This window comes from Lupinus angustifolius, chromosome LG11 (genome assembly GCF_001865875.1).
Source record: "Lupinus angustifolius cultivar Tanjil chromosome LG11, LupAngTanjil_v1.0, whole genome shotgun sequence".
In the NCBI taxonomy this organism is placed as follows: Eukaryota; Viridiplantae; Streptophyta; class Magnoliopsida; order Fabales; family Fabaceae; genus Lupinus; species Lupinus angustifolius.
Genome location: NC_032019.1, coordinates 2,404,686 through 2,431,698, shown reverse-complemented (window position 1 = coordinate 2,431,698; position 27,013 = coordinate 2,404,686). Strand labels below are relative to the sequence as shown.

Here is a 27,013-nt window from a genome sequence, read left to right as displayed (position 1 = left end):
CTGGATTATTAGATTAATGGTTAATAAATGAAATTTATGTAGATGTAGAATAAATAGCTAAAAGTATAATATATAAAATATATTCTCGGTGATAATGAAAATTTTAATTTTGTAGAGATACTATAATAATAAATAAAATTATATGTTTAAGTATTATTTTCATTTTGTATCATTAAGCATAATTATAGATACAATTGTGGAAGAGTAATATTGGAATGACAAGGATTGATTAAAGTTTTATTCTATTGAATCACCAGGTTGAAATTAAAAATAAATGACAAAAGCTAGTTTTTAGCCCATATTATATATTGACATTAAAAAATCTAATATATTTTATATGTTTTAATTCTGTGTTTAGATAGAAATAATGTAGTACTGCCTTAAATATAAAGCTTTTTGGAATAATTTCGTAAAATACAAAATAAATTCATAAAAACATGTTAGCAAGATTAACTCCTTACAAATTATCCCATACAGAAAAGGTACTTAATTATCACAATTCAAATAATACTACAAAACCAATGGACATTGGTTCAAGTGATATATTCGAGTCTTATGAATGGAAAAAATGTTTGTGAGGAGAGTTAGTCTCACGTACTTGTCTGTTCCCGACTATCAGACAGGATTGCCTTCAGTGCGAGAAGAGAAGATAAAAGAAAAAATACTATGAAGTTGCTTAAGGCAAAAAAAAATCCAATTAGGACTCAGACAAATAAAGGAATCAGATGCAAAATAACACAACAAAACGAAACTCTGATAATCACTGCCAACAAGTCTTGAATCTGTAACCCATTACCACCACTACCCAAATTTATTTTACCTTCATTCACAGGCCATTAATAAATTTCCCCACCAAATTTTCACCCTGTCTCCATTTCCTTTTCAGATCTCGAATTCTTAACTTCATTTTCATTCACGGGTTGCATAATAGTTCCAACCCCATCAACCTTAACAACAAAGTAGCAATACCCTTGTTCCCAAAATCCAATCTTTTTCACTTATTTGTTTCTGTGATGTGAGTTTCAGAGGAGGATCTGAAATTCAAACAATGTTAGGGACGGTGCAATTTGGGTTGTTAGCGGCATGTGTGGTTCTCTTTGTTCCTATGGGTATGGCGGGTTGGCATTTGAGCCGTAACAAGGTTCTATTTTTCAGTGGTGCCCTTTTCATCACTCTTGCAATTGGTGTTCACTTAACCCCTTATTTCCCTTCAGTTTCTGATTTTGTAACATCTGTTTCCTCATCATCGTCATCAAATTCTGTTAATGTTGTTGTGGATGATCGTGATGCTTGTGTTTCATTGCTTCATGAGATTGATTGGGAAGTGAAGCCCAAAAGAGATTTTGATCCTTTGAATAACAATTCAATGAATTATGACAAGTTTTGGTCTTGGAGGAGATCCACTTCTGTGGATTCCTGTGAGTTTCAGAGACTGAAAAAGCATGATGTTATGGATTTGCTTAATGGGTCTTGGATCATGGTGGCAGGGGATTCCCAATCCCGAATCTTTGCGCTATCGTTGTTGACTTTGGTTTTGGATTCTAAGCGTTTGGAAACTGTTAGAGAGTCTTTGTTTAAGAGGCATAGCAATTATCACATTGTGGTTGATGAGATAGGGATGAAACTGGATTTTATTTGGGCACCTTACACCACCAATTTGACCAATGTAGTGATGGACTATAAGCAAAATCGTGTTTATCCAGATATTTTGGTCATGGGTTCTGGTTTGTGGCACATGCTGCATATCACCAATGCTTCTGATTACGGTGCCTCGTTACTGATGTTGAAGAGTTCTTTGACATCATTGTTGCCTATCACACCGGATTTCAGCACAGATGGGCCTGTAACAGGTTCTGTGTCAGTCAGATCTCCACACTTGTTTTGGCTAGCCATGCCGACTTTAGTAAACTCCATGTTGAATACCCCGGAAAAGAAGGAGAAGATGAATAATTTAATGAGTGGCGAGTACGAGAGAGAGCTCCAGAGTAGTAATATGTTGAGGCAGTTTGGTGGCCCTTTTCAATTACTCGATATAGGGTCACTGAGTTGGAGTTGTGGAATCAGATGTACAGATGATGGCATGCATTATGATGGAGTTGTTTATGAAGCTGGGGTTCATATTATGTTGAATGCATTGCTTATTGAATCTCATCAGAAGCTCTGAAGTTTGTAGCATTAATTTCCTCTTTGATGTGCTGTGCTCAGCTCCCTCTCTGGGATATATATACGGTTAGGATACTTCGATGATTTCGATTAATAGACAGTTTTTACTTCATAGCTTGCATTTTGCTAGGATTCTTCAAACCCCAAAGCCCTCGATTCATTTAGTTTTAGAGTGATTGTTATAGCAAAGCACATTTGAAATTCTTTGTGTTGTTCTACCTTATGCTAACAGCTCATGTATTAATCACATAAATTAGAAATACAATTTTCTGTACTAACAGTCCATACATGCTTTTAACCACTATATAATGGGTATTCAATTTTTTAACTGGGATACATTCTTTTGGGTGACTTGAATGGGGTTGTGGGTTCTCATTGCTGTATGATTTTTTTTCTTCTATTTGTTACTTTCTTTTTTACTGAGACCTGTTAACAATTAATATGAATCAGATTGATAAAGGAGAGTTTAGATTATCCATGAAATCATTGTTTGCTTTCTTAATGGATTAATGTAATCGTGGCTGTCTCAAGTTTTTCTTGTTTTTAGAATGATAGAACACCTCAGGGATCAACAGCTCCATGCTGGTTAGTAGTTAGATGGTAATCAAGATCATTCTAATATGATATTTTAGGTTTTAATCACTTTACAAAGCTGCTTTTAAGTGTATGCTTATCAACTGATGAAGTGTTTTACAACTCTAAATAGAATGAGCATACATTTGTTTGTTAGAGTATCATTCAACAAATTTGGTAGTCCTGCATTTTAAAGTCTGAGAAGACTCAATCATTGGCCAGTTGGGTTTTGATCTCAATGCGATAGTTGCTTTAGCACCTGAAAGCAAAATGAACATTGAAAATATAGGATGATAAGATGAGCAGATGGCATATCAATAAAGAGTACACTCATTTGTTGTTGAGAGGACAGAAAAATTAAGCTGTGTTTGAATTCCACGACCCTATTTCTTGCATTCATTTGTAGTGTGGTGAAAATTTTAAAATGAAATAAAATAACAGCTTCCTAGCAGTGAGAAACGATGTTGAGAACATGAAAAATGCCAAACATTAGAAACATCCTAAACTTACCAAAGTTGTCAAAAAGTATTCATATCTGTCTAGGTAATGATTCCTCTTTCGATGGAAATCTATCTATTATTTTATGTACCATTTATCTGATGTGATGGATCATCTTATAATCGTCAATGGGGGTTGGATAATGGATTAAAACTGAAGAAAACTTTTATATTAAGTTAGTTGGATGACACGTCTTAATAAGAGTCTCACATCATTACTAGCCTTATATGGTCTTGACCAGCAACTTACATTTTCATACAACAACCTTCTAAGATAATAATAGAAAGGTAAACTTTCACATGACAATCTTTCAAACTACCAAAACATTTGCTATCTACGTAGTCTGCTACAAAACCAAAAGAATTAATATTTATAAGAAAACCATTGCTAGGTACACTTATATACCTAATAATAGGGTTAAAAAAAATTGGGATGGGAAAGGGAAGGAGATTGGTACATTGAAACAAGAGTTCTTCATTATGTTTTTTAAGTATCAAATTGCTTGCCTTCAAAGGTTTGTCCAAAGCTCCAATCCTTGGGAGCAACATTATAAGATGTAACTGTTTTCCCATCACTGCTTGTAATCTCAAATGAAAGAGGCTGGTTCTGAAGTAAAGCATTGACATGCCAGTTTTGACCCCAATTCCGACCCATTGGAAGCCAACCAGTTCTTGAGCCCTTAACCTTGACAGCTATTAAGTCTCCATGGCCAGCAACATTGCTGATCAGGACTGAAATGAAAATACCAGAACCAGTGACTGTAAATCGGATACCTCCTTCCCTTCTGCAATTTATCCTGCTCCATGACAGAATATGACATTCAAAATAAGTAATAGGAAGAGTGAAACAACCAAGTTTCCAAGCACAATGTGTTCACCTTTTGCTTCATTAGGACTCGTGTGGAAATATTTACCTTTGGAATTACAAGTTCCTTTATAAGCTACTTGAAATAAGACCTCTGTCTTCTACTGTTTCATGAAGTTATTTAACAGAACCATAAACCCAACCCCTTTTCTTTACATACAAGAATTTATCATTGAGATTTTTTACCATTAACTTGGTGTATAAACATGGCAGTAATGATAGTAACCTGTATATCCAAGTCAAAACTTGTTTCAAGAGATGTAGCATGCAATTCTAATTAGCTGGCTGTCTGGCACATAAATACTCCATCTTTCTCCCAATTAGGTTACTATCCTGCTTTTATTACTTCAATTTCATTAGGGTTATAAAAGGCAATCGTTTTTTTAGAAAGCTTTTTCACAATCCAAGTTCTTGATAGACTGAAGGGGCAGAACAACGCACCAATTGAGAAGCCAATGACAAGACATAAAACTCTACAACCTGAGAATTGGGATTATGCAAATGAAACTCAAAAAAAGGCTCTCATAGAGTGATGTTGGCTTTGAACTGAGCAAGTAACAGTATCTGTAGCTTTATAATAACCACGTTGAAATTCTACTCCCTTTAGAGACAAACTCATTTTAGATGAGCCTTTACCCCAGAACTATTATTGATATTCCTAAAATGTATCATGAATCCTCATTCTGGCTCTTAGAGATTCTCTCTATCCTCGAATCTATCTCACTATACTTATTTGAAAAAGTTTTTTTTGGTTTCTCACATGTATCCTCGCACTTGAGGCAATCTTGTCCGAGCCGGGAACATGTACAGGTACGTGGGACTAACTCTCCCAACGGACATTTTTCCATCCACAAGACTCGAACCCGAGACATTGCTTAAGGGGAATGCAGCATGTACCACTTTAACTAACACCCGTTGGTACTTCTTTGAAAAACTGTGATTGACTTAGATTAGTTTATTTTCATAATTGCTAATAATCAAAACCTCCTTTTGAAAGAAACAATCCACTATCCATCTTCCTCTAACATTTTGGCTTAACCAAACATGCATTGAGATTTTAATTACAATTTGTGTTAATTCCACCACAGTTTCTCTTTTTTTCCTTCTTAATCACCAACAATGCGTGTTGCAATAGTCAAAGCTCTAAAGCAAATAAACATTTCTAAACTAGTAATTACTAAACTTCTATGTAAAGCGAGAGAATAAGGTTATAAGACGCATCTACCATTAAATTATTACTACGACATTAATGGGTCAATGTTAACTACTATCATAATTAAGGAATCCAAATAAAGAAAATTTGCATTAAAAAGTACTACCCTAAGTTTCCAAAGTCTGAATGCAACATTTTCCAAGATAGTTTTCTATTTTTAAACTTCTCTTACGGCACTTCTAAGATTCCCCTAGATTAAAATTTCAAAATCACGATTCATTTCAGTTTCTTAAATTATTTAACATAGCAACATGCAAGATAGAAAAAAAATGATAAGAGTACCTGCGATACTGCACCGGCATGTTCCCTGCTTTCCAGATAGCGATCTTCTCAAAAACCTCAATCGGTAGAACAAAGTGCTTATTTGGAGGATTACAGTGTCCACCACCCTCAGATGTGAAGCCATAGTTCGGAGCACAGAAATTAGTAGCGGTAACAATGATAGAGGTTCCAGGTATACACCACTTTAGGTCATCAACACAACGCACCTCGAAGCACGCGCCACAGATCTGGCCACGCTCGTACAGCACCTCGCTCAACCCTACCGTGGCCTGACCGTAACCGACTTTGATTAAATCGCCGTATCCGCACGCGCCGCCGACGGCGTCACGTGGATCGGAGGCGGCGTAGTAGGTGGCGTGTGCGGATTGCCATTCGGAGATCAAAGGAGAAGAGGAAGAAGGTTGAGGTTGGGAATATGAGAAGGAAGAAGAAGAAGAAGACAACGAAGAAGGGGAGTGAGAGGTTACGAATGAAGAGAGTGTGAAGAAGAGAATGGTAAGTGTGAAGAGTGAGTGTGACATTTCTGTAGTAGAGTTAGAGTGTGTAAGGTTTTGGAGAAGGAAACAGAATATAATAAGGAAAGTGATGATGGAGTGATTCATAATTGGGGTACTTTATTAACAACCGACTACTACTGCTGCACTGTTTCAGTGTTTCTTTAGCTTTCTTTTCATGCTGTTTCACACTTTATTCATGTGGTATATCACCATTGCTTTCATTTACTCTTGTCATTTTTAACATTCTTTGGATAATTTAATGCAACATAACAACTTGTATATTTATTTAAAATTACAACCAACAATATGTTAATCTAGTAGTGTAAAATTCTGTCATGCAATTATCAAAATATTAAGAGTTTGATTCTTGAGAACAACACTTCTTTAAGATAAACAGTCATGCGCCTTAAAAGAGATTTCTCAAAAGGTGGAATACCTTTAATAACACACAAAAAATTATGGTAAAATTTATTTGTGTTGTCCGTAAAATTACATGTAAAATTTTTAGTTTTAATATCAGTTAAATTAGTGTTTTTAGTATTTTTATGATAGAAACATAGATTATTTTGACTCATTTGTGATCTCTCTAACTACTAATTTGAATTTTTAATTTTCTGAAATTAAATTGTACACTCAAAATATATAAGAACAAAAGTAAGTATTACTTTCAAAATCATCACCAACTAATAATATTTAATTGCTTTTTTGCTTTTTTTGATAATCATCACCAACTAATAATATTTAATTGCTTTTTTGCTTTTTTTGATAATCATCACCAACTAATAATATTTAATTGCTTTTTTGCTTTTTTTGATAATCATCACCAACTAATAATATTTAATTGCTTTTTTGATATTTTGATAAGATTTTCATTTCATTTTATATAGGAAACTTTGAAAAATCATATAAATAAAACTAAAACGAAAATCTTAAAACGATATTATAAAAAAGGTAGAGAATATATATTTTTTGAGTAAATTACACGAACCTCTCATAAAGTTTAATGAAACTACAAACACTACCCTTCTTCTTTTACCCTTACACATACCTCACTTTGATATAACACCGTTAACTAAAGTTAAAATGAGTGAATAAAATACTAAACTACCCTCTACTTAGAAAACACAACTCTTATTTTCTTCTTATTTTCTTTTCATTTGTCTGCATTCATTTAGTGCATTGGTACACATTTCACAAAAAATGGTGGGTGGCTTGATTCAATGATAAATGTTGTACTAATTCTATAAGTACATATTCCACTAAAAATGTTATGATATCTCAATGAAACAGACTACGTTGCAGTAAGCTGAAGATTACTACATCTTCGTGCAAGAGATGCACTATAGATATATTTGTATCACAATTATGAAATTTCAACCATTTTTTAGAAAGAAAATCTATATTTAACACAAATGATATAATTTATTTAGGGAGCATATATCCTCTATAAGCCAACAAGACCCAATATAGTTCTATCCGTGAATTCTCTCTGCATGCTAAGATTTAGAAATTTTAAAGTAAAGCATAAAGAAATCATCATCAAACAAAGTGTCACACGGAACAATGAAAATACTATAACCAAAATTTTCATCAAGGTCACCCAGTAAGGATTATACTCCATCATGCTGCTGGAATGAGAAAGTAGACATGTGTTCTGGGAAGATAACATAACTATAGGCATGGCAAGGAATGGCTTTCAAGAAAAATGTAGTAATGGGTTATTAAGTTATGACATGATTCCAATTTATGTGAAGGCCAAAATAATTATAAGCATAACCAACTAGAGATGTGTCAATCCTATCAACCTCATGTCTAAAAATTCAATTGAACTTGGCCAAAGGTGCAATGAAATAAAAAAGATTGAATATTATTGTTTGGGGTGGGTGCTTTTGAGATGATTCTTACATGATTTCTACCAAATTCTTAACAAATATTAGTCCTACATTTTTTAGGAAACCTCTCATTCTCATATGCTTCCCAATACTGATGCTGGAGTCTCTAACCAACCGTGCAACAATGTCAGGACAATGCAGCATGTACCACTTTAACTAACACCCGTTGGTACTTCTTTGAAAAACTGTGATTGACTTAGATTAGTTTATTTTCATAATTGCTAATAATCAAAACCTCCTTTTGAAAGAAACAATCCACTATCCATCTTCCTCTAACATTTTGGCTTAACCAAACATGCATTGAGATTTTAATTACAATTTGTGTTAATTCCACCACAGTTTCTCTTTTTTTCCTTCTTAATCACCAACAATGCGTGTTGCAATAGTCAAAGCTCTAAAGCAAATAAACATTTCTAAACTAGTAATTACTAAACTTCTATGTAAAGCGAGAGAATAAGGTTATAAGACGCATCTACCATTAAATTATTACTACGACATTAATGGGTCAATGTTAACTACTATCATAATTAAGGAATCCAAATAAAGAAAATTTGCATTAAAAAGTACTACCCTAAGTTTCCAAAGTCTGAATGCAACATTTTCCAAGATAGTTTTCTATTTTTAAACTTCTCTTACGGCACTTCTAAGATTCCCCTAGATTAAAATTTCAAAATCACGATTCATTTCAGTTTCTTAAATTATTTAACATAGCAACATGCAAGATAGAAAAAAAATGATAAGAGTACCTGCGATACTGCACCGGCATGTTCCCTGCTTTCCAGATAGCGATCTTCTCAAAAACCTCAATCGGTAGAACAAAGTGCTTATTTGGAGGATTACAGTGTCCACCACCCTCAGATGTGAAGCCATAGTTCGGAGCACAGAAATTAGTAGCGGTAACAATGATAGAGGTTCCAGGTATACACCACTTTAGGTCATCAACACAACGCACCTCGAAGCACGCGCCACAGATCTGGCCACGCTCGTACAGCACCTCGCTCAACCCTACCGTGGCCTGACCGTAACCGACTTTGATTAAATCGCCGTATCCGCACGCGCCGCCGACGGCGTCACGTGGATCGGAGGCGGCGTAGTAGGTGGCGTGTGCGGATTGCCATTCGGAGATCAAAGGAGAAGAGGAAGAAGGTTGAGGTTGGGAATATGAGAAGGAAGAAGAAGAAGAAGACAACGAAGAAGGGGAGTGAGAGGTTACGAATGAAGAGAGTGTGAAGAAGAGAATGGTAAGTGTGAAGAGTGAGTGTGACATTTCTGTAGTAGAGTTAGAGTGTGTAAGGTTTTGGAGAAGGAAACAGAATATAATAAGGAAAGTGATGATGGAGTGATTCATAATTGGGGTACTTTATTAACAACCGACTACTACTGCTGCACTGTTTCAGTGTTTCTTTAGCTTTCTTTTCATGCTGTTTCACACTTTATTCATGTGGTATATCACCATTGCTTTCATTTACTCTTGTCATTTTTAACATTCTTTGGATAATTTAATGCAACATAACAACTTGTATATTTATTTAAAATTACAACCAACAATATGTTAATCTAGTAGTGTAAAATTCTGTCATGCAATTATCAAAATATTAAGAGTTTGATTCTTGAGAACAACACTTCTTTAAGATAAACAGTCATGCGCCTTAAAAGAGATTTCTCAAAAGGTGGAATACCTTTAATAACACACAAAAAATTATGGTAAAATTTATTTGTGTTGTCCGTAAAATTACATGTAAAATTTTTAGTTTTAATATCAGTTAAATTAGTGTTTTTAGTATTTTTATGATAGAAACATAGATTATTTTGACTCATTTGTGATCTCTCTAACTACTAATTTGAATTTTTAATTTTCTGAAATTAAATTGTACACTCAAAATATATAAGAACAAAAGTAAGTATTACTTTCAAAATCATCACCAACTAATAATATTTAATTGCTTTTTTGCTTTTTTTGATAATCATCACCAACTAATAATATTTAATTGCTTTTTTGATATTTTGATAAGATTTTCATTTCATTTTATATAGGAAACTTTGAAAAATCATATAAATAAAACTAAAACGAAAATCTTAAAACGATATTATAAAAAAGGTAGAGAATATATATTTTTTGAGTAAATTACACGAACCTCTCATAAAGTTTAATGAAACTACAAACACTACCCTTCTTCTTTTACCCTTACACATACCTCACTTTGATATAACACCGTTAACTAAAGTTAAAATGAGTGAATAAAATACTAAACTACCCTCTACTTAGAAAACACAACTCTTATTTTCTTCTTATTTTCTTTTCATTTGTCTGCATTCATTTAGTGCATTGGTACACATTTCACAAAAAATGGTGGGTGGCTTGATTCAATGATAAATGTTGTACTAATTCTATAAGTACATATTCCACTAAAAATGTTATGATATCTCAATGAAACAGACTACGTTGCAGTAAGCTGAAGATTACTACATCTTCGTGCAAGAGATGCACTATAGATATATTTGTATCACAATTATGAAATTTCAACCATTTTTTAGAAAGAAAATCTATATTTAACACAAATGATATAATTTATTTAGGGAGCATATATCCTCTATAAGCCAACAAGACCCAATATAGTTCTATCCGTGAATTCTCTCTGCATGCTAAGATTTAGAAATTTTAAAGTAAAGCATAAAGAAATCATCATCAAACAAAGTGTCACACGGAACAATGAAAATACTATAACCAAAATTTTCATCAAGGTCACCCAGTAAGGATTATACTCCATCATGCTGCTGGAATGAGAAAGTAGACATGTGTTCTGGGAAGATAACATAACTATAGGCATGGCAAGGAATGGCTTTCAAGAAAAATGTAGTAATGGGTTATTAAGTTATGACATGATTCCAATTTATGTGAAGGCCAAAATAATTATAAGCATAACCAACTAGAGATGTGTCAATCCTATCAACCTCATGTCTAAAAATTCAATTGAACTTGGCCAAAGGTGCAATGAAATAAAAAAGATTGAATATTATTGTTTGGGGTGGGTGCTTTTGAGATGATTCTTACATGATTTCTACCAAATTCTTAACAAATATTAGTCCTACATTTTTTAGGAAACCTCTCATTCTCATATGCTTCCCAATACTGATGCTGGAGTCTCTAACCAACCGTGCAACAATGTCAGGACAATTAGCCCAATGTTTGGATCTTGATTCAGCCAACTCTTTAACCAATCAAATTAAGATGCTTTCAAAAACATAAAAGTAGACAGAAACTAGTACACATCACAGGGATACATTGTTCAAGTGACCCTTGAATCATATGTTTAGGAAGAAGAAATACTAACAACAATCTTTCATATAACTAACGTCAACACAGTCTTTTATAATGATTCCGAGTATGAGAAAAAATAGTGTATTATATTTACCTTTTCTCCGTCTTTCAATACTACTCCCATTAATAGATTTTCATAACATAAAAGTTGGAACATAATTTACTAGCATCAACATCTATAAAACTTTCCCTATCACCCATACCCTTCAAATACTATACATTTTTTCTGCCCTAAACTTAGAACCAATAATTTTCAGCAACTTAATTCACAATGAAACAGTCTCTTCCTCTCTGGCATTGTCACACAACCATACTTCAAATTCAAATTAAAAACAAAACAAGTTGATGCACATCTTCATTATCCACAGAAAACAACACCATGAATTGAAGCATGATTTTCCATAAATACACATCTAGATTAGAATCATCATAACACAAGAGTGAAGAAGACCCCTCCTATCCTCAATGATTTGCAACATATAAAAAGTGTAACAGAAAAGGGGGAAATAGCCTACAAAGCGAAACCCTTCAAGTACTCAGGGTCACGCTTAGCTCGTTCCTGGAACTTCTTGAACCACCGGTCTAATATATCCATTGGAACAATCAACTTTGATCCATCCACACCACAAAAAGATTGCATGAAATTAAACAAATTCTCACCAACCTTCATCGCCAGCCGCTCGATTCGCTTCTCCGCTGCCACATCCAGCGACGGCAGCGACGCCAGATCCTCCACTGATACACCGATTTTCGCCGTTAGCAGTTGTGCATCCGCCGTCAACTGCAGCTGTCCGCTGCCATCGGAACAGCCAGGATCCGGCCACGGCAATGAGAGGACAGCCGAAGGACGGGCGACCGTGACGGCGCCGACGAAAACAAACGGTGATCCCGGCGACTGAATGTAAACGGCGAGCGCTTTGTCCGGTGGGAGAGTGAAGCTGTTGAGGAGGAATATGCAGATTTCGCGAACCTGGTCGTAGGCCTCACCTGCGGACGTTAGTATTTGTTAAAGGGGTGGATGCTAATGTACGCCAGAGGAAAGGGTAGCATATGTTAAATTAATGAGTAGAGTTTAGGGTTAGTGAATGAAATACCGACGAAAGTGTTCATGTCGAGGATCCAGTGGAAGGTGTCGATTTGAGAGAAAGAGGATATGTCCATGGGGAAGCTACGATTTGGGAAAACCACTCCGAACATGATGATGATGATCAAATTTCTTCACTTCTTTCAACTTCTACAGAGTCATGCAAGCAAAGGATTTAAAGAAGAACAACAAGAATGGTTTGCACCACAACATTCTGTCTAGAACATTCTCGATTTAGTGAGGGTTGGATTTCTGCAACCAAAGGGTTTTAAGAGAAGATCATTTTTTTTTGGACTACACCCTCTCACCTTTTGGGTTTGGATGAGAAATTAACTTTTTGGAATGGGTAATTATTTCTTCAGACAAGTGAGATGAAACCTTAACTTTAATTATTTTAAAATGTAATTAAATTTTATATTATTATATCAAAACTTATTATTAAAGAGAACATGATAATTGTGATTATTGTTATTTGGAAACTATTTAACCTTTTATAGATTAAATGATTAAGGATATTTCTTACATTGATTGAAATTCTCCAAATTTGTCTTATAAAAATTACAATATATACTTTATATTATACATTGTAACCAAAAAAACTAGTTTCAAATAGATATTAAATACGAGTGTATTTTTTTATAATTTATTTTTTAAATACTTTTGTGATACTATTCCATATTCGCAATATGGAATTATATTTTTTGGGGATAAAATTAATATAGTCGAAATTTATAAGACTTTCCTCTCGTCCCAACTAGAACTAAATATTGAGTCGCATAAAGTTAGGGTTCATCACCGCGCTCCAATTTTATTCTCTCTCTCCACACACAGCTTTTGCCAATTGGTGTGTTTTCTTCCGGGTTTTCAACTCCTTTTCATGTTTTCCTTGCTTTATTTAATCGTCTTCTCTTTCCTCTGCATCGCGTGGCGTTTAGAAAACCCCAAATCTCATTTTTACCCAATTTCGAATTTTGGGTAAAGGGCTTCCCTAATCCCCCCTGTAGTTTGTTTTATTTTGTTCTAGGGTTCTTCGCGTATCTCTATTCCCGCACCTTTCTTATTAATTTCCATTCACGTGTTGAAGATGGTATCAATTCTAGCGAGTTTATTTATTTTTATCGTAGTAATTCAGTAATGGAATTTTCGGTTAAAGTACCTTACTTTGGTCTCTCTCAGCGGATTTGAGCTGTAAGAAGCTTGTGATCTGTCAAATTTGACCCAAAAAATCATGTATTGTATTTAAATCGTTTTTCAAGTCGTCCCCCCCTTGAATTGTTACAAGACTTTTTTTGCACCAAATGAGCTTTCTTTCTTGCTTTGATAGTTCTACTTTTGATTGATATGAAACTAAACTTTATCTTTTTTACTTGTTCCATGTTATAACTCCATTCTATTATAAACAATATTATTTTGAGTTTTCTAACTTCTGTTTGTTCCTCTGCTATATACAGGTATGCGATTGTGACTTAACAACATTGCTGAAAGTTGACATTTTGAAATTTTATGTGTGGGAGCAGTAGTATATTTTGTGACCCATCATGGAGGTACAGACTTGTGGCAGGCCAATTGATTCCTTGCTAGAGAAAGTCCTTTGTATGAATATTCTGTCCTCTGATTACTTCAAGGAGCTCTATCAGATGAAAACATACCACGAAGTCATTGACGAGATTTACAATCAAGTTGATCATGTCGAACCATGGATGACGGGAAATTGTCGTGGTCCTTCAACTGCTTTTTGTCTTCTTTACAAGTTTTTCACTATGAAGCTCACTGTCAAACAAATGCACGGGCTGTTAAAACACCCGGATTCTCCTTACATAAGAGCGGTATTGTATATCAGACGTTTCTTAATTTTCTATACAAAGTTCTGAAATTATTATATACTCACCGTCATGCGTATGTGTTTATGCATGCAATTTTTGTTTGTTTGTCTGTGATTAGCGTCCCACTTTGTATTAAGTTTAGGGGCTGGTGACTTCATACTCATGTGATAGTTACTCATCTTGTATATCAAGAGACTATGCTTGCAAGTTGCAAGTTAGAGAGTGGTATGATTTGATTATATGAGCATGACTTTTTTGTCGCATGCTACATCGTAAGTTTTACCTGTTCATAATTTAGTGAGGGTTGGAATTCTGTTGAATTGTCAAATGTCATCCATAAATCATGTTTCCGAATTGGATCATTGATCAATCTTCTGATTAGTTTCACTTGAACTTATTGTTTTGCTTTCAAGCATTTTGAGCCTTTTTTACATGAAGTCTTTTCAAATGTCACTTTAATTTTGAACTACCGTTCGTCCTTATCTTAGTTCCTGATCTTCTGTCATTGTAGAACTTGTTGTCTATCTCCATTTTATTATCTCACTATGTGCATCTTATCTCTTCGAAGAATGTGGTAGCTATGCACAACCAACTACCAATATGAAGAGTGTGTTTTTATGTGTGGTGTGGCCATGTTATGTAGAACAGTCCAATGTCCATATTGGACGTGGTAAATACTAGTTTAAATAGGGCAAGAATTAAAACCTTGGGCCAAATGGATGGTGAAATATAGGAGCATGTTTATCATATAATTACACTATGCTGGAAACGCATTGGATTGCTTATAGCTATTTGATACCTTTAGGCCTCAACCTGCAGGATTATCTTACCAAGTTTGCTTGTTTGTTTTCTAGTTTAGAATTACCAGGCTTGTTCTTTGTTGTGTGTTGCAGTCTTTTTGAAAAGAAAAAAAATACTGAGGCTGAGACATGTTCTCATGTGGAAATAGCTTTAGTTGATGATATGACTCAGAGTGTTCTTGGATGGGCTTAGTCACAGCATTAATTGTTTTTACCGCTGCGTGAAAGAGTAAGGAAAGTAGCATATGTGAATAGGATTATTGGGAAGCCACATCATGTTTTAAATTTTTTTCTTTAAGTGAAGGTAAACTGTAAACATGTAGGTGTATTTTGTACGGGTAATGGTTGTCTCACATCCAGTGTGAGGGGTGTTGACAATCTATGTTCTGTGCATCCAGGAAAAAGTTGAAGTGGGTCTAGCTCACTTGAGAGTGCTAACCGTATGAGTGACTACTACTCATTTTGAAAAGTTTGAATCATATATTCTTAGAAACTGTTAATTACTTTTTTTTGGGTGGGGGGGAATCATGTATCATTTTCCCTTTTATCGTTCACTTCAAAAATATTAAAAATATTCATTATATAGAGTATAAATCCATCGGGTGGGGGCATCTGTTGAAAATTATGCACAGATATTTTGTTTTGATTGGCCCTTCTGTTTTCTTTGATTTGTACAATGCCTTTTCTTTTTGTTTTCTTTAAAAAATTAAAAATTATGTGTATTTCTTTTCTCTATGCCTGTCTCTTCTCTCTCTATGTTTGTGGTGTGCTAAACTGTCATCTGATAAAAATAACACCTACTTTTTTCAAAAGTTACACATACTACTTAATACATTTGTTGAGTTGTTATTAGAAATGTGATACATTTTATGATTATGACATGAAATTTAAGTTTGTGAAGATTTATGTAATTTAATTCTAAAGAGCGAAATCTTTCTTGTAATAATTCACTTCCATCTTTGCCTCTTAAATTAGGACCGCACTAGCATATTTTATGTCATTTATTTTGATCATAAGTCTGTTTTACTAAGAAAAAGGATGGCTTCATTTTATTCTGCTCGGTATCAAAATAAAAAGGCTTTGTTCTGTTCCTTACAGAATACATATATTCTTTTCTTATTTCCATAATTGATTTTTTATAATTCTAGGTTATTGTGACATCTCGTCTTATTCATGTTTTGCCGCCTCTCTGTTTATCTTATACTCTGTATTTATTCCTTATATTGCTTACAGGTTGGATTTCTCTATCTGAGATATATTGCTGATCCAAAGACTCTGTGGAACTGGTATGAGCCATATGTAAAAGATGACGAGGTACGAGGACATGATCATGATCTCTGTACCTTTGAAATTCTATCTCGCGGTGACATTTATTACTGTGAGCTGATAATCCTATTTGTTATATATATTTTGTGTCTTCTCTTTCATTTGCCTACTTTCCATATGCCTCAGATTAGATTTTATCTGAAATGAGTTTTGATGAATGTGCTGGAGCCTGGATATCATGCCTTTCACTTTTGTAATATGCTATTTCCACCTGTTTAACTGTGGTTGTTTATACCATTGCTAGATGTGGACTAGGGTTCCATGTAAATAGCATGTCTTATTCAAAATGTTAGCACACCAAGTTTTTTCACATGATCTGCTTTTGAACAAATCTATTAGACTTAAGATTCCGCTGTATATTATGTTTCCATATGTTCCCTTCCCTTGGAAAATAGTTACCTGTTTGGTTTTCAGTTGTCTTGAATCATCTCCTATTCATGTGATATAATTATTCTTATTAGGTTCTAATTCTGTATTTCAGGAATTTTCTCCTGGATCTAATGGTCGAATGACCACAATGGGTGTATATGTCCGTGATTTGCTCCTTGGACAGGTTCGTAATCACTATCTCTATCAGGCTATATTTCAGATGAGTGTGCTTCCTTATTTATTCGCTTTGTACTCATGCTTTTGTTTTGCTTGTAGACAATCAATTGCATTTATATGATTATTGGCAAATTATAGCCTGACGCCTTGAATTTGAGTTTTTTTAATGTAATTCATACAATGGCACGGGGAAAAATTTATTTGGCTCAAGTATTGACTAGTTTAAATTGAGAATTCTCTCTTCAGAGCTTTCCTACAAGAATCAAGATGCATCACAAGATTGCTAAGGCAGATATGTTCCTCTCCCATAATTTGGAGTAACATTATGAGGTGCTTTCAGTATCTTGGACATAAAACTTGCATGCCTATTTCTGATAAGAACTAGTTTGAACGAATCTTCATTTTTATTTGACACATGTTTTTGTTTAGTGAATGCACCATGAAGGCCGGCTTCTATTATTTATAAGAAATGGAATATTTTCTTAATTAATTGTTTTGAAGTATAACCCTGTTTTAGTCCTTGAAATATTCACATCTATCAATTTTGTTCCCCAGATTGATTTGATTTCATAGTTTAAATCCCCAATATTTTAGTCCCTCCATCAAGTCTGGTCGACACATCATTCATCTTCATTCTTTATATGGAGGGGTTGTGCATCAATATATTGCCCTGAATGTATCCTGCTTTGGTAATTTCTACTTGTGGTTTGGCTATGCTGACTGCTATTATTGCTGATCAACAATTAATCTGTTCTTTGTTTGCCTAATTGCACGGTGTTTTGGAATTCTTATTCTAACTTTATGCTGCGAAGCTGTTCATCTGTACCAAGGAATTGTATGATATATCTGGAGGATTTTAAAACGAACGATTCAAACTTACAAATTTGGTTCAAAATAAAGAAGGAACAAGTACAATAAAAATATATCTTCTGGAAGACAATTTCAATGCTTCCAATATATGCTGCTCTCTCCTCTCAAGTTATAAATAGTACTTTTAAAGCAAATTTCTGCATCAGTGCTTGTTACTTTGTTCGTTACGATAAGTATGGATCAAATTCATGTATGATTAGAGCACAATGCATTAGCATAATCTTGTTCTTCCAATTCAGTTTATATTTTATACATATCATATGCTTATTTTTTCTTTCAGTTAAGAAGTTACTACTACTTGGTAGCTGTCATTTTTGTGAGCAAAATTGTTGCTACGATTCTGGGTACTTTCTGCATGATACACAATTTAATATGCCTTCTTCATTGTCAGACTTGAATGCTGCATTTCCCAAATTTTATTTCACTCCTTTGGTTCCAGATAATTTAACTTTAAGGAAGCACATTGATGAGTCTTTTCTTTTGTTGCAGTATTACTTTGACACACTCTTTCCTCGCATCCCTGTTCCTGTACTGCGGCAGGTTGTGTCTAATCTTGAAAAGTTGAAGCTACCCACAACGCATTGTGGTACAACAGGGGAAACCACCCGTCATGGTTCTGATGACCCGGCCCGCCGACCACCTTCTGTGAAAGCTTCCCTTTCGGTCTCGTTTGGTCAGAGGGCTCCACATCGTGCCTCTACAAGGGACTCTTCACCTATCCGGCGTACTATACCCCCACCTCCTCCTCATGAAAGAAATGGTAATGATGACATAAGAAAATCTCCAAATAGTCGCCGCAGCCAAAGCCGTGAATATCCTGATCGGGATAGGGACCGAGACCGGTCACGATCCAGGGACAGGGACAGGGATCGGGACCGTGATAGGAACAGGGACTGGGAGCGAGAGCGAGAGCGAGACCGTGAAAGATACAGGGACCATGATAGAGATCAGGACAGGGACAGAATTAGGAGGAATAGGGAGCGGGAAAGGGAGAGAGAGCGGAGTTTGGATTATGATAGGAGGTCTAAGTATACACAGAGAGAAAGCAGCCGTGATTATCATGGGAATGATAGTAGGCACCGTCACAGTAGAAGTAGGAGCAGGAGTAGAAGTCGGAGCCTACAAGCTGGCACTACATGCCTTGAATCACGCTCTAGTCCTCTGATGGATGCAAACAAGACTTCTGCATCCAGTAATCTAGCTAAACTTAAGAATATCTATGGTGATTTAGGTGATAATAAAGGGGATGCCAACATGGAAAGAATTCCTAGAAGGGATAATGGAGGGGAAGAGGTTATTAGACTCGGTGGTTCTACTTGGAAGTATTGAGAGACGTAATCTAATGCTTGCATCAGATGTTGAATAACTATTTCCAAGATAATAAAGGGGATGCCAACATGGAAAGAATTCCTAAAAGGGATAATCGAATGCTTGCCCTTTTATTTGTCTTAGTTAACATAAGTTATAGAATGATGAATGCTGCTGCTTGTATCAGCATTATATATGGATATTGTAAACTAATTTGTTTTTGTTGTATTTAATTTCATGCTTTGTAACTCGGAAAGATCATATTTCTATGGAATTCGAGACTACCATGCTTACATTGATTTGTTACAATATTTTCCCGACATCTTGTTCAGCACCAAAAGTTAACGATAATAAAGTTTGTATTTTGCAATGCTTTTGGACGTGAAATAAAAGGATAAGTTAGTCTTCATTTTGATATTGTGTAGAATTGTATCCTGAAGAAAACTTTTCATATATAATTCTGGAAGCCCAATACTATCTGAACCTTGAAAGTAAAGCAAAAAGCTTTTCTTCTAAATTTCCAAGAAATGAATGTTGTGTTACACTATTATCATATATGTTCTATAATCTATAATTTCTGAAGCAATGATTGAAATCTTCAGCAAATCACCTCAAGCCTTTACAATCTTGTGTTACACTATTATCATATAGGTAAAGAAGATTTTGAACAATCGAAAGCACAAGTTGTAAAGAGATTCTCCAAGCTTGCTTTTTCCTATTAGAAGGTAGATTTTAGAAGCATGGTGATTCTATCTTTATTCTTTACATCTATTTTCATAAAATAAAAATAAATAACAAATATTATCTTAAATCACATCATTTGTTCTTTAATGAAGTGATAGAACTGAAGTTTCTATACAACTCAAGATCATGCATGTTAATTACAAAGATGAACTCGATATAACATTTTTCTAAATATATATAACAGATGATATGATAGATGTATTTGTATGTGAGAAACTAATAACATTATTGTAGAAATTATACAGATGGAAGAATAATTGAACAATGTCTCCTTTGTACCCGTGTCCTTTTGTCAATACATTAAAGAAAGCAATTAGAATATTGCAACCAAAAACAAGTTGTTAGAAAAGCAATATTCATTGTTGTGTCTGTCCCTTTCACCTTTATGCTATATTCCACTGTTCAACTTTGTCACCATTTCCCTTGTTTTCAAACAAGAGACTTTATCTTCTAGGAATAAAGCCATTTACATTTCAATACTTTTCTCTAGTGCTTTCACGAAACATCTTCAACAGGTGCCACCATACAAGTTCCTAGAACCCAAAATCAAGTATAAAAAAGAAGACATAGCCTTCAGTTGTTAGCAGCAATATCATCAATTAGATTGAAAGATGGCAAAGGCACACACGGTTGGAGTAGCTATGGATTTCTCTGCTACAAGCAAATTAGCCCTTCAATGGACCGTTGATAATCTCATAAATAGAGGTGATCAAATCATCTTAATCACAGTTCAGCCTCCAAAATCTGATCACACCAGAAAAGAGCTTTTTGAGACCACTGGTTCACGTTAGTACCCTCTTTCTCCTTTCTTCATACATATTACTCATTAATTACTATATATATATACATATATATGTTACATAATATAAGTTATATATATATATATTGTATTTGGTTAATGGTTTTGCAGCTTTGTTGCCACTGGAGGAATTAAGGGAGATGAACTTAACAAAGCAATATGGTATTGCTAGGGACCCTGAAGTCGTTGATATCCTTGATACTGTCTCAAAGACCAAAGGGGTATTTATTCTGTTTCTTGCATGTAGTTGTATAATTAATAATATATGAACAAAAAGGTGGTGAAATTAACATAAATAAATATATATTAATTATACATATATGTGTGTGTTTGAAGCAGGCAAAAGTAGTGGCAAAGGTGTACTGGGGAGATCCAAGGGACAAATTGTGCAGTGCTGTTGAAGATCTTCATTTGGACTCTTTGGTTGTTGGAAGCAGAGGCTTAGGTACCATTAAAAGGTAACTTAATTATATATAAAATAAAGACCCTTACAATTTAAGTTACTTTATTTGTTTAATGTGTGATTCAAAGAGATAATTGAAATAAGTGATTTCTTTTTTTCCCTTTTCAGTGTATTGTTAGGAAGTGTAAGTAAACATGTGGTGACAAATGCTTCTTGCCCCGTCACAGTGGTTAAGGGAAACCAATCTTCCAATTCCAAGCATTGATCAATTAGTTTGCATCTATATGAACAAAATCTGGAACTTTCATTAAAAAGTGGACATGGAAATTAATCATAGCTGTAATAATGAAACCAAAGTATTGTACCCCTTGAAATGCTCTAGCTTTGTAACCATCATTTATTTTGTATCTTTGATTATTACATCTCTTATCTATGTTATGTGTAATATTACTATTCAATAAACTCTTGGATTGGATTGTATTGAGATTGAATTGAATCAAATTTTCTGTTTGTTAATATTTGAGAATTTATTATCAGGGGGAATCAAAGTCCTTTATTGAGGAAGAAAGTTGTTGATTTTGCTCTTGATTTTTGGAGAATTATCATATTATTATATTTAACTGGTAGAAATATTACAACATGTTATATTTTTTCTTTGATTCACTCTAAATAGGTAAAGTGATGAAACATAATTGAGCAACAGTATCTACTAAATAGGCTTTGGCCCAAGCGTAAGCCCAATTCTCTAATATTTATTCAGTTTTTAAGAGAGCTTCGTTTTAAACAATACATCCACAATTTGAATCACATACTACATATGTAACATTGCTTATGTCTATGTGGGAAAATAATATATGTATTTTTTAAACAATACACACCTAACCTTCCTTAAGAATGTGTTTCTTATACACGTATGCAATATTACAACTAGAACTTGAGATATTATTCAGCAGACAAAGTCCATTTTGATGGGTCACCTCAACCCTTCATTATTGAAGAAAATTCCTCATTAGACCAAAAGCAAGGTTAAAACTAATCTTTTCAAGCCCATTATAGTTGTGTCTTTTAAAGGTAACTTCACATCAAGCATGTAATCAGAAGTGTCCTTAGCAAGCAAAGCAAAAGAAAATAATGGATCATTTGGCTTCATTACATAAATTAATCATGGTTTAGTGAGATCTTAAAACACAATTTTTTTATCTCTCCACTAAAACTAAGTGATTTAAGCCATCATTGGTGTCACGACTTAAAAGTTAAGCCTAAAATGTAAAACGCTGCTACTTTTCAACCAACAGAAGCAATTTTATTTTCTTAACTAATAGATTTAATTTGGGAAATCCACTTAAAAGTTAAGCCTAAAGTGTTTGCATCACTACACTAAGTGTTTGGATCACTAAAAACTTTCTTATAATACATTGAATTTCATTAGACTATCTGTTGAGGTGAAATTTTCCATGAGATGTCTAAAGTATATAAAATTTCAGTTAGACTTTCATTAATTAATTAATTATTTCATATTAGTATTATATTATTCCATATAGATATATATTAGGTGTTAATAGACAATAGAGGTGCAATAATAGTTCTCTGCAGAAAGAGAAGATAATATCAACTTAGTATTTTAATCATAGAAAGGGACATCAAGAATTCAAGATACTACTTATGTTATGGACTACCAAAATAATGTAAAAGTGTCTTCGATTTAGTGACTAAATTAATGTTTTAGTATTAAAAGACTAAATTGATATCTATATTTTTTAATTCTATATTTTTTTAAAAATTATCTAGATTTAGTAGACCTGTGATATTTCGAATAAATTTGAGGAGTTTATTTTTTTAATGAAGTTTAGTAGATCTGAAAGTTTGAATTTAATTATCTCATCCCAATTCCGTGTTTCTTATTTTATAAAAAATATTATTAATTTAGTAACTATTTATTATTAATTTACATTGCATGGAAAAAAATTATTTCAAGGGTTTTGATTTCGATTTAGTATGGTACATAAAATTTGGTGTGATATTGATCTATTTTATATAAATTATCATCTACTAAATTATATCAATTACAACTACTCAAATTTATTGTACGTAACATTTTGAGTTTGGCAAATTCATTACATTTGATTATTTTGACATAGTAGGTGAGTTTTTTTACATAATTTAAATTTTAATGATTGAAATAATAATGTTTTAAATACACCATAATAACATATGAGATAAAACCTTTTTTAATTGCTTAACTATTGATTATGTCATCAATTTGTCACTATTATCATTATCATATTATACAATATTTTTAAGAGTTGGGATGAAGTAATTGATAATAGGTAAGAATATAGCTCATATCTTATAATGAAGTGGGTTTGAATCTCATGATTAATAAGAGAGTTTTATTGATAGATGAATTATAAGTTTCTTTGTAAATGCTAATAAAAATGATGATGCCTATCTTAACACTAGTGAGTCACTAGCTTAGTGAGACCACTCAACCATATAATTGAGTTGGAAATCTAAAATTATAAAAAAAAGGAAATATTAAATTAAGCTCTTAAGATTGAAGATAATAAGTCTAAAAAAAGTAAGATGATATTTGAAAATGACGATTTTATTAACTTTTGAAAATAAGTAAAACTATGGGACCCTCTTGAAATATTGCCGACGAAAACCATCCATGCTACTGTTACCATTCCATACCATATCTACATTTCACACCACTCATCATTTTTGTGAGGCAAGATTCTCTCATTTGTTATGTATTGGACTATATATACTGATAAATATATTTGAAAGAATAGAACTATATCTTATTGTTTGGATCTGTTTTTATCTATAATAAATGGTTTAAATTAACTCAAATATGATAAATTAACTCAAATATGATAAATTAACTTAAATAAAATGATAAATATATTTCGAAAATTTGGAACTCGTATTTGTCATCTCCCTTTGTCGTGTCATCTTCTTGTTAAAATTCATTCATTTTTTCTTATACTCATAATTCCACATTACAGAATAATTATCCAAATAAACAAACACTACTCTAATTTACATGTGGTAATCTTCACAAATGATCATTTTGATTATGCCTTTTTTCTTGATCCCATTGGTGAATTATGTTAATAGTTATTTTTTCTTATCAATAGTTATTTTGATGGTAATTATATTGTTGTATTTTATTCTCACTAACTTTCATACCAGTGATGCATATAGTATTGTTGATATGCAATTAAAGAGTTATGGAGAAAGGTCCTTTTAAAGAAAGGGGTCCTTGATATTTTAGGGATTATGCGATTATGTGATGCTATCATATCAAAATTTGTGTAATAATGGTTGTAGACAAATTTTGCACCATGTGATCTCAAGGTGGTTGGAGAAAATCAAAATATTTCTCTGTTTCTCGCACCGATGAGATCGGTTTGGTTTAGGTGAGGTGGGCTTTAATTTCAAATGAAGTAATATAGTTGTCAAAAAAGGTATAATAGTTTGAGTAGAAGCTTGGTAAAGTATGAAGACCAAAAATTTGGCTCCATGTACATTTACCTTTCTAAGTTGTTATGGTGGGGAGAGCATCTTATCTATATAGTAACATAAACGATGATACAAGTACTGAAAATTAGCCCCACTACCATTGTAATACAACTTATTATAACGGATCGTTTGTCTCATGTTATCATTAAATTGTTTGAAATTAACAATGTTGCGTGTACATCAATTTATTCAATTCTCGGTGCACCATTTATGCAAAGAAAAATCTTATATACTAGTTGTCATAAGATTAATAATATCAATTTCGTTAAAACTGTTTCATACTAGTCAGTTTAATTGGTAAACTGGTGAATTGGTCTCAATACTAGTATGATATAATAATTATATCGGTCATGTAATCATACCGGCTAAAACCGGTTATACCAACCAATTTTCAATTAAACCATACTGGTTATACTGACCGGTTTTTATTTAAAATTAATTTTCTAAGAAAATAAAAAAGGATTGATTTTTGTATTGATCTTACAATATTAATATTAATATATTATATATGTATATCTAATTTCGTCGGTGTGCAGTTTAATTAGTGAACCATCAGTTAAACCGTTATATTATTATATCAGTATCCTAACCAGATTGATGACTGATATGATATTAATAACACTCAATAATATTCACCATTACCAAATAATTACCTTTTTGAAATATTAAATTAAAAGACAAGTTATTAAATTTTTTAATGATATGATTGTTTCTTATTACATAAAATTGTATGTGTTCAAGATTTCCATTTATTTGCATTGTTCACCGTCTATTTTTCCTCAGGCTGTTATGTTACTTGTTTCTGTTGTCAAAATTTTAGTGTTGAAGTTTTCCTCAAACTTTATGATAATGTAAAATAACATATCCTTGTCAAACTTAAATGAAGACATTGTTTCCAATGAAAAGGAATAGATAAAAAGAAAAGTAACACAAAGAATACTTGTAACGGCTTTCGAGGATGCAACCTTATATATTGAAAAGCTTAAAAGATGATGTATTTTCTTAATTACTCTCTTTATTTCTTTATAATTGGGTGGTATTTAGTAATAATAAAAAGAAGAATATGGGCAACATTTCAAGTGCAAGCTATACTAAAACTGCAGTAAAAGCTACCCATAGAATACAACATTAACGTATAAATTTTCTAATACCTAGAACAAAAATTAAACGAGCTAACTTAGATATAAACGACACTTGAATAGTTTAATTTAATTCTGTACATTAAAATAAGGTTAAGAAGCCAAATTTTGGACAAATAACGAACCAAAAATGTTTTGCAGCAATTTTTTCGGGTGACAAAACAACCCTCTTATAACACAAATTTGATAATTGATTTACTCAATTTATGAACATTTGATGCAAAGTCCTTCAATGCAAAATATTACGAATTTATAACCCTGAAAAAAACATTAAAAAGGAACCCTGAATGAAGATCTAAATACCTGTAGTTATAGTTACAAAACTGGGAGATGAAAACTCCCCTGAAATAAATACTATACCCGAATCACTTTAAGTGCCTGACATTATTTACTTATCCTAGCTTATTCCTTATAATTATTTTGCACTGATTTTTTTTTACTTATTCAACTTTGATTTTGAAATTTGATTTTTGAAGGATATATACATGTTCCTTCTCTTTTAAATGAACAAAATACTGGATGCTGTGGATAATATTTCCATTTACTTTCCATTTCCTTTCATAAATTTCTTTTGCTTATTAAAAAAGGAATGGGCATGTACTTAGAAGAGCACATAGCTTGTGCTAACATATTGAAATATCACTTTTCTTAATGCCATTCATGGCAAGTAAATATTAGCGACTTTAGTTTATTAATTAATAGTTTTAAAACAGAGAAAATATATATATACTGACAATATATGAGTTTATAAATTGTCATTATATCATTACTATCTATATTTAATTATCATCCCTTTTTAAAAAACACATGATTGGTATATGTTGTGTGTTGATTGTGAATAAATCATTATAATGAAAGTGCAATAGATTTTCAAAATAAATATGTGATAACCAACAACATAAAATCGATGTAGGCGAAAAATATATATTAAATGATGTCCAAATACTACCCACATGGCTTAATCAGAAGTTGAGAAGATGCACAATGCATCAGGGAATGAAAGGCATAATGTTTTTATTACCCCCGATTCCCTGCTCTTTATAGTTTATAGTTAAATAGTCAAGTGACATGCGATTATTAGAAAAAATTTAGATTCAGTGGCTAGTGCACATGTCCCTAACATTAATTTGTCTGCACTTGAACGCATTTATACGCAAACTCACACTCTTAATTTATAGCTTAACTCGCCATACTAAGCTTTTTTCAAAATTATAAATTTTATCCGATTATGATTAAACAGAATGAAATATCCATCTTACCTACAAGTCAAAGTATGAAGTGATCAAAACCCACACGATCATGGTTTGGTAGCAATGTAGATATCAACAATGTAAGCATAGTA

General features: G+C 33.0%; 6 protein-coding genes across 11 annotated transcripts; 3 read left to right on the top strand and 3 right to left on the bottom strand.

Annotated features, from left to right (window-relative positions):
* Nucleotides 698–2,488, top strand: LOC109360333. Its single transcript, XM_019605145.1, has one exon. It carries the CDS (start codon nucleotides 1,049–1,051, stop codon nucleotides 2,162–2,164), a length of 1,116 nt encoding a protein of 371 aa, XP_019460690.1. The 5' UTR covers nucleotides 698–1,048; the 3' UTR covers nucleotides 2,165–2,488.
* LOC109359634 (expansin-A13) lies at nucleotides 3,427–6,114 on the bottom strand. The gene is made up of 2 exons (XM_019604334.1): nucleotides 5,594–6,114; nucleotides 3,427–4,030 (listed from the first exon to the last, which is right to left on the bottom strand). The coding sequence occupies exons 1-2, from the start codon at nucleotides 6,112–6,114 to the stop codon at nucleotides 3,721–3,723; spliced, it is 831 nt and encodes a 276-aa protein (XP_019459879.1). The 3' UTR covers nucleotides 3,427–3,720.
* LOC109359633 (expansin-A13-like) lies at nucleotides 8,668–9,398 on the bottom strand. Its single transcript, XM_019604332.1, has 2 exons — nucleotides 9,174–9,398; nucleotides 8,668–9,128 (listed from the first exon to the last, which is right to left on the bottom strand). Exons 1-2 carry the CDS (start codon nucleotides 9,328–9,330, stop codon nucleotides 8,668–8,670), a joined length of 618 nt encoding a protein of 205 aa, XP_019459877.1. The 5' UTR covers nucleotides 9,331–9,398.
* Nucleotides 11,567–12,644, bottom strand: LOC109360334 (protein OPI10 homolog). The gene is made up of 2 exons (XM_019605146.1): nucleotides 12,396–12,644; nucleotides 11,567–12,288 (listed from the first exon to the last, which is right to left on the bottom strand). The coding sequence occupies exons 1-2, from the start codon at nucleotides 12,496–12,498 to the stop codon at nucleotides 11,813–11,815; spliced, it is 579 nt and encodes a 192-aa protein (XP_019460691.1). The 5' UTR covers nucleotides 12,499–12,644; the 3' UTR covers nucleotides 11,567–11,812.
* On the top strand, nucleotides 13,108–19,367 carry LOC109360331 (pre-mRNA-splicing factor 38B-like). 3 transcript variants are annotated; one of them, XM_019605141.1, is made up of 6 exons: nucleotides 13,108–13,229; nucleotides 13,837–14,211; nucleotides 16,242–16,322; nucleotides 16,816–16,887; nucleotides 18,240–19,131; nucleotides 19,172–19,367. In XM_019605141.1, exons 2-5 carry the CDS (start codon nucleotides 13,924–13,926, stop codon nucleotides 19,077–19,079), a joined length of 1,281 nt encoding a protein of 426 aa, XP_019460686.1. In that variant the 5' UTR covers nucleotides 13,108–13,229; nucleotides 13,837–13,923; the 3' UTR covers nucleotides 19,080–19,131; nucleotides 19,172–19,367. The 3 variants fall into 3 exon arrangements, with proteins under 3 accessions (XP_019460686.1, XP_019460687.1, XP_019460688.1); XM_019605142.1 differs by having other exon boundaries at nucleotides 18,240–19,141; nucleotides 19,181–19,367; XM_019605143.1 differs by lacking the exon at nucleotides 13,108–13,229 and adding an exon at nucleotides 13,244–13,360.
* LOC109359244 (universal stress protein A-like protein) lies at nucleotides 20,263–21,488 on the top strand. 4 transcript variants are annotated; one of them, XM_019603831.1, is made up of 6 exons: nucleotides 20,263–20,588; nucleotides 20,713–20,822; nucleotides 20,941–21,059; nucleotides 21,173–21,282; nucleotides 21,325–21,340; nucleotides 21,376–21,488. In XM_019603831.1, the coding sequence occupies exons 1-4, from the start codon at nucleotides 20,414–20,416 to the stop codon at nucleotides 21,267–21,269; spliced, it is 501 nt and encodes a 166-aa protein (XP_019459376.1). In that variant the 5' UTR covers nucleotides 20,263–20,413; the 3' UTR covers nucleotides 21,270–21,282; nucleotides 21,325–21,340; nucleotides 21,376–21,488. The 4 variants fall into 4 exon arrangements, 3 of the variants coding, with proteins under 3 accessions (XP_019459376.1, XP_019459378.1, XP_019459377.1); XR_002109052.1 differs by having other exon boundaries at nucleotides 21,173–21,342; nucleotides 21,377–21,488; XM_019603833.1 differs by lacking the exon at nucleotides 21,325–21,340 and having other exon boundaries at nucleotides 21,173–21,318; nucleotides 21,362–21,488.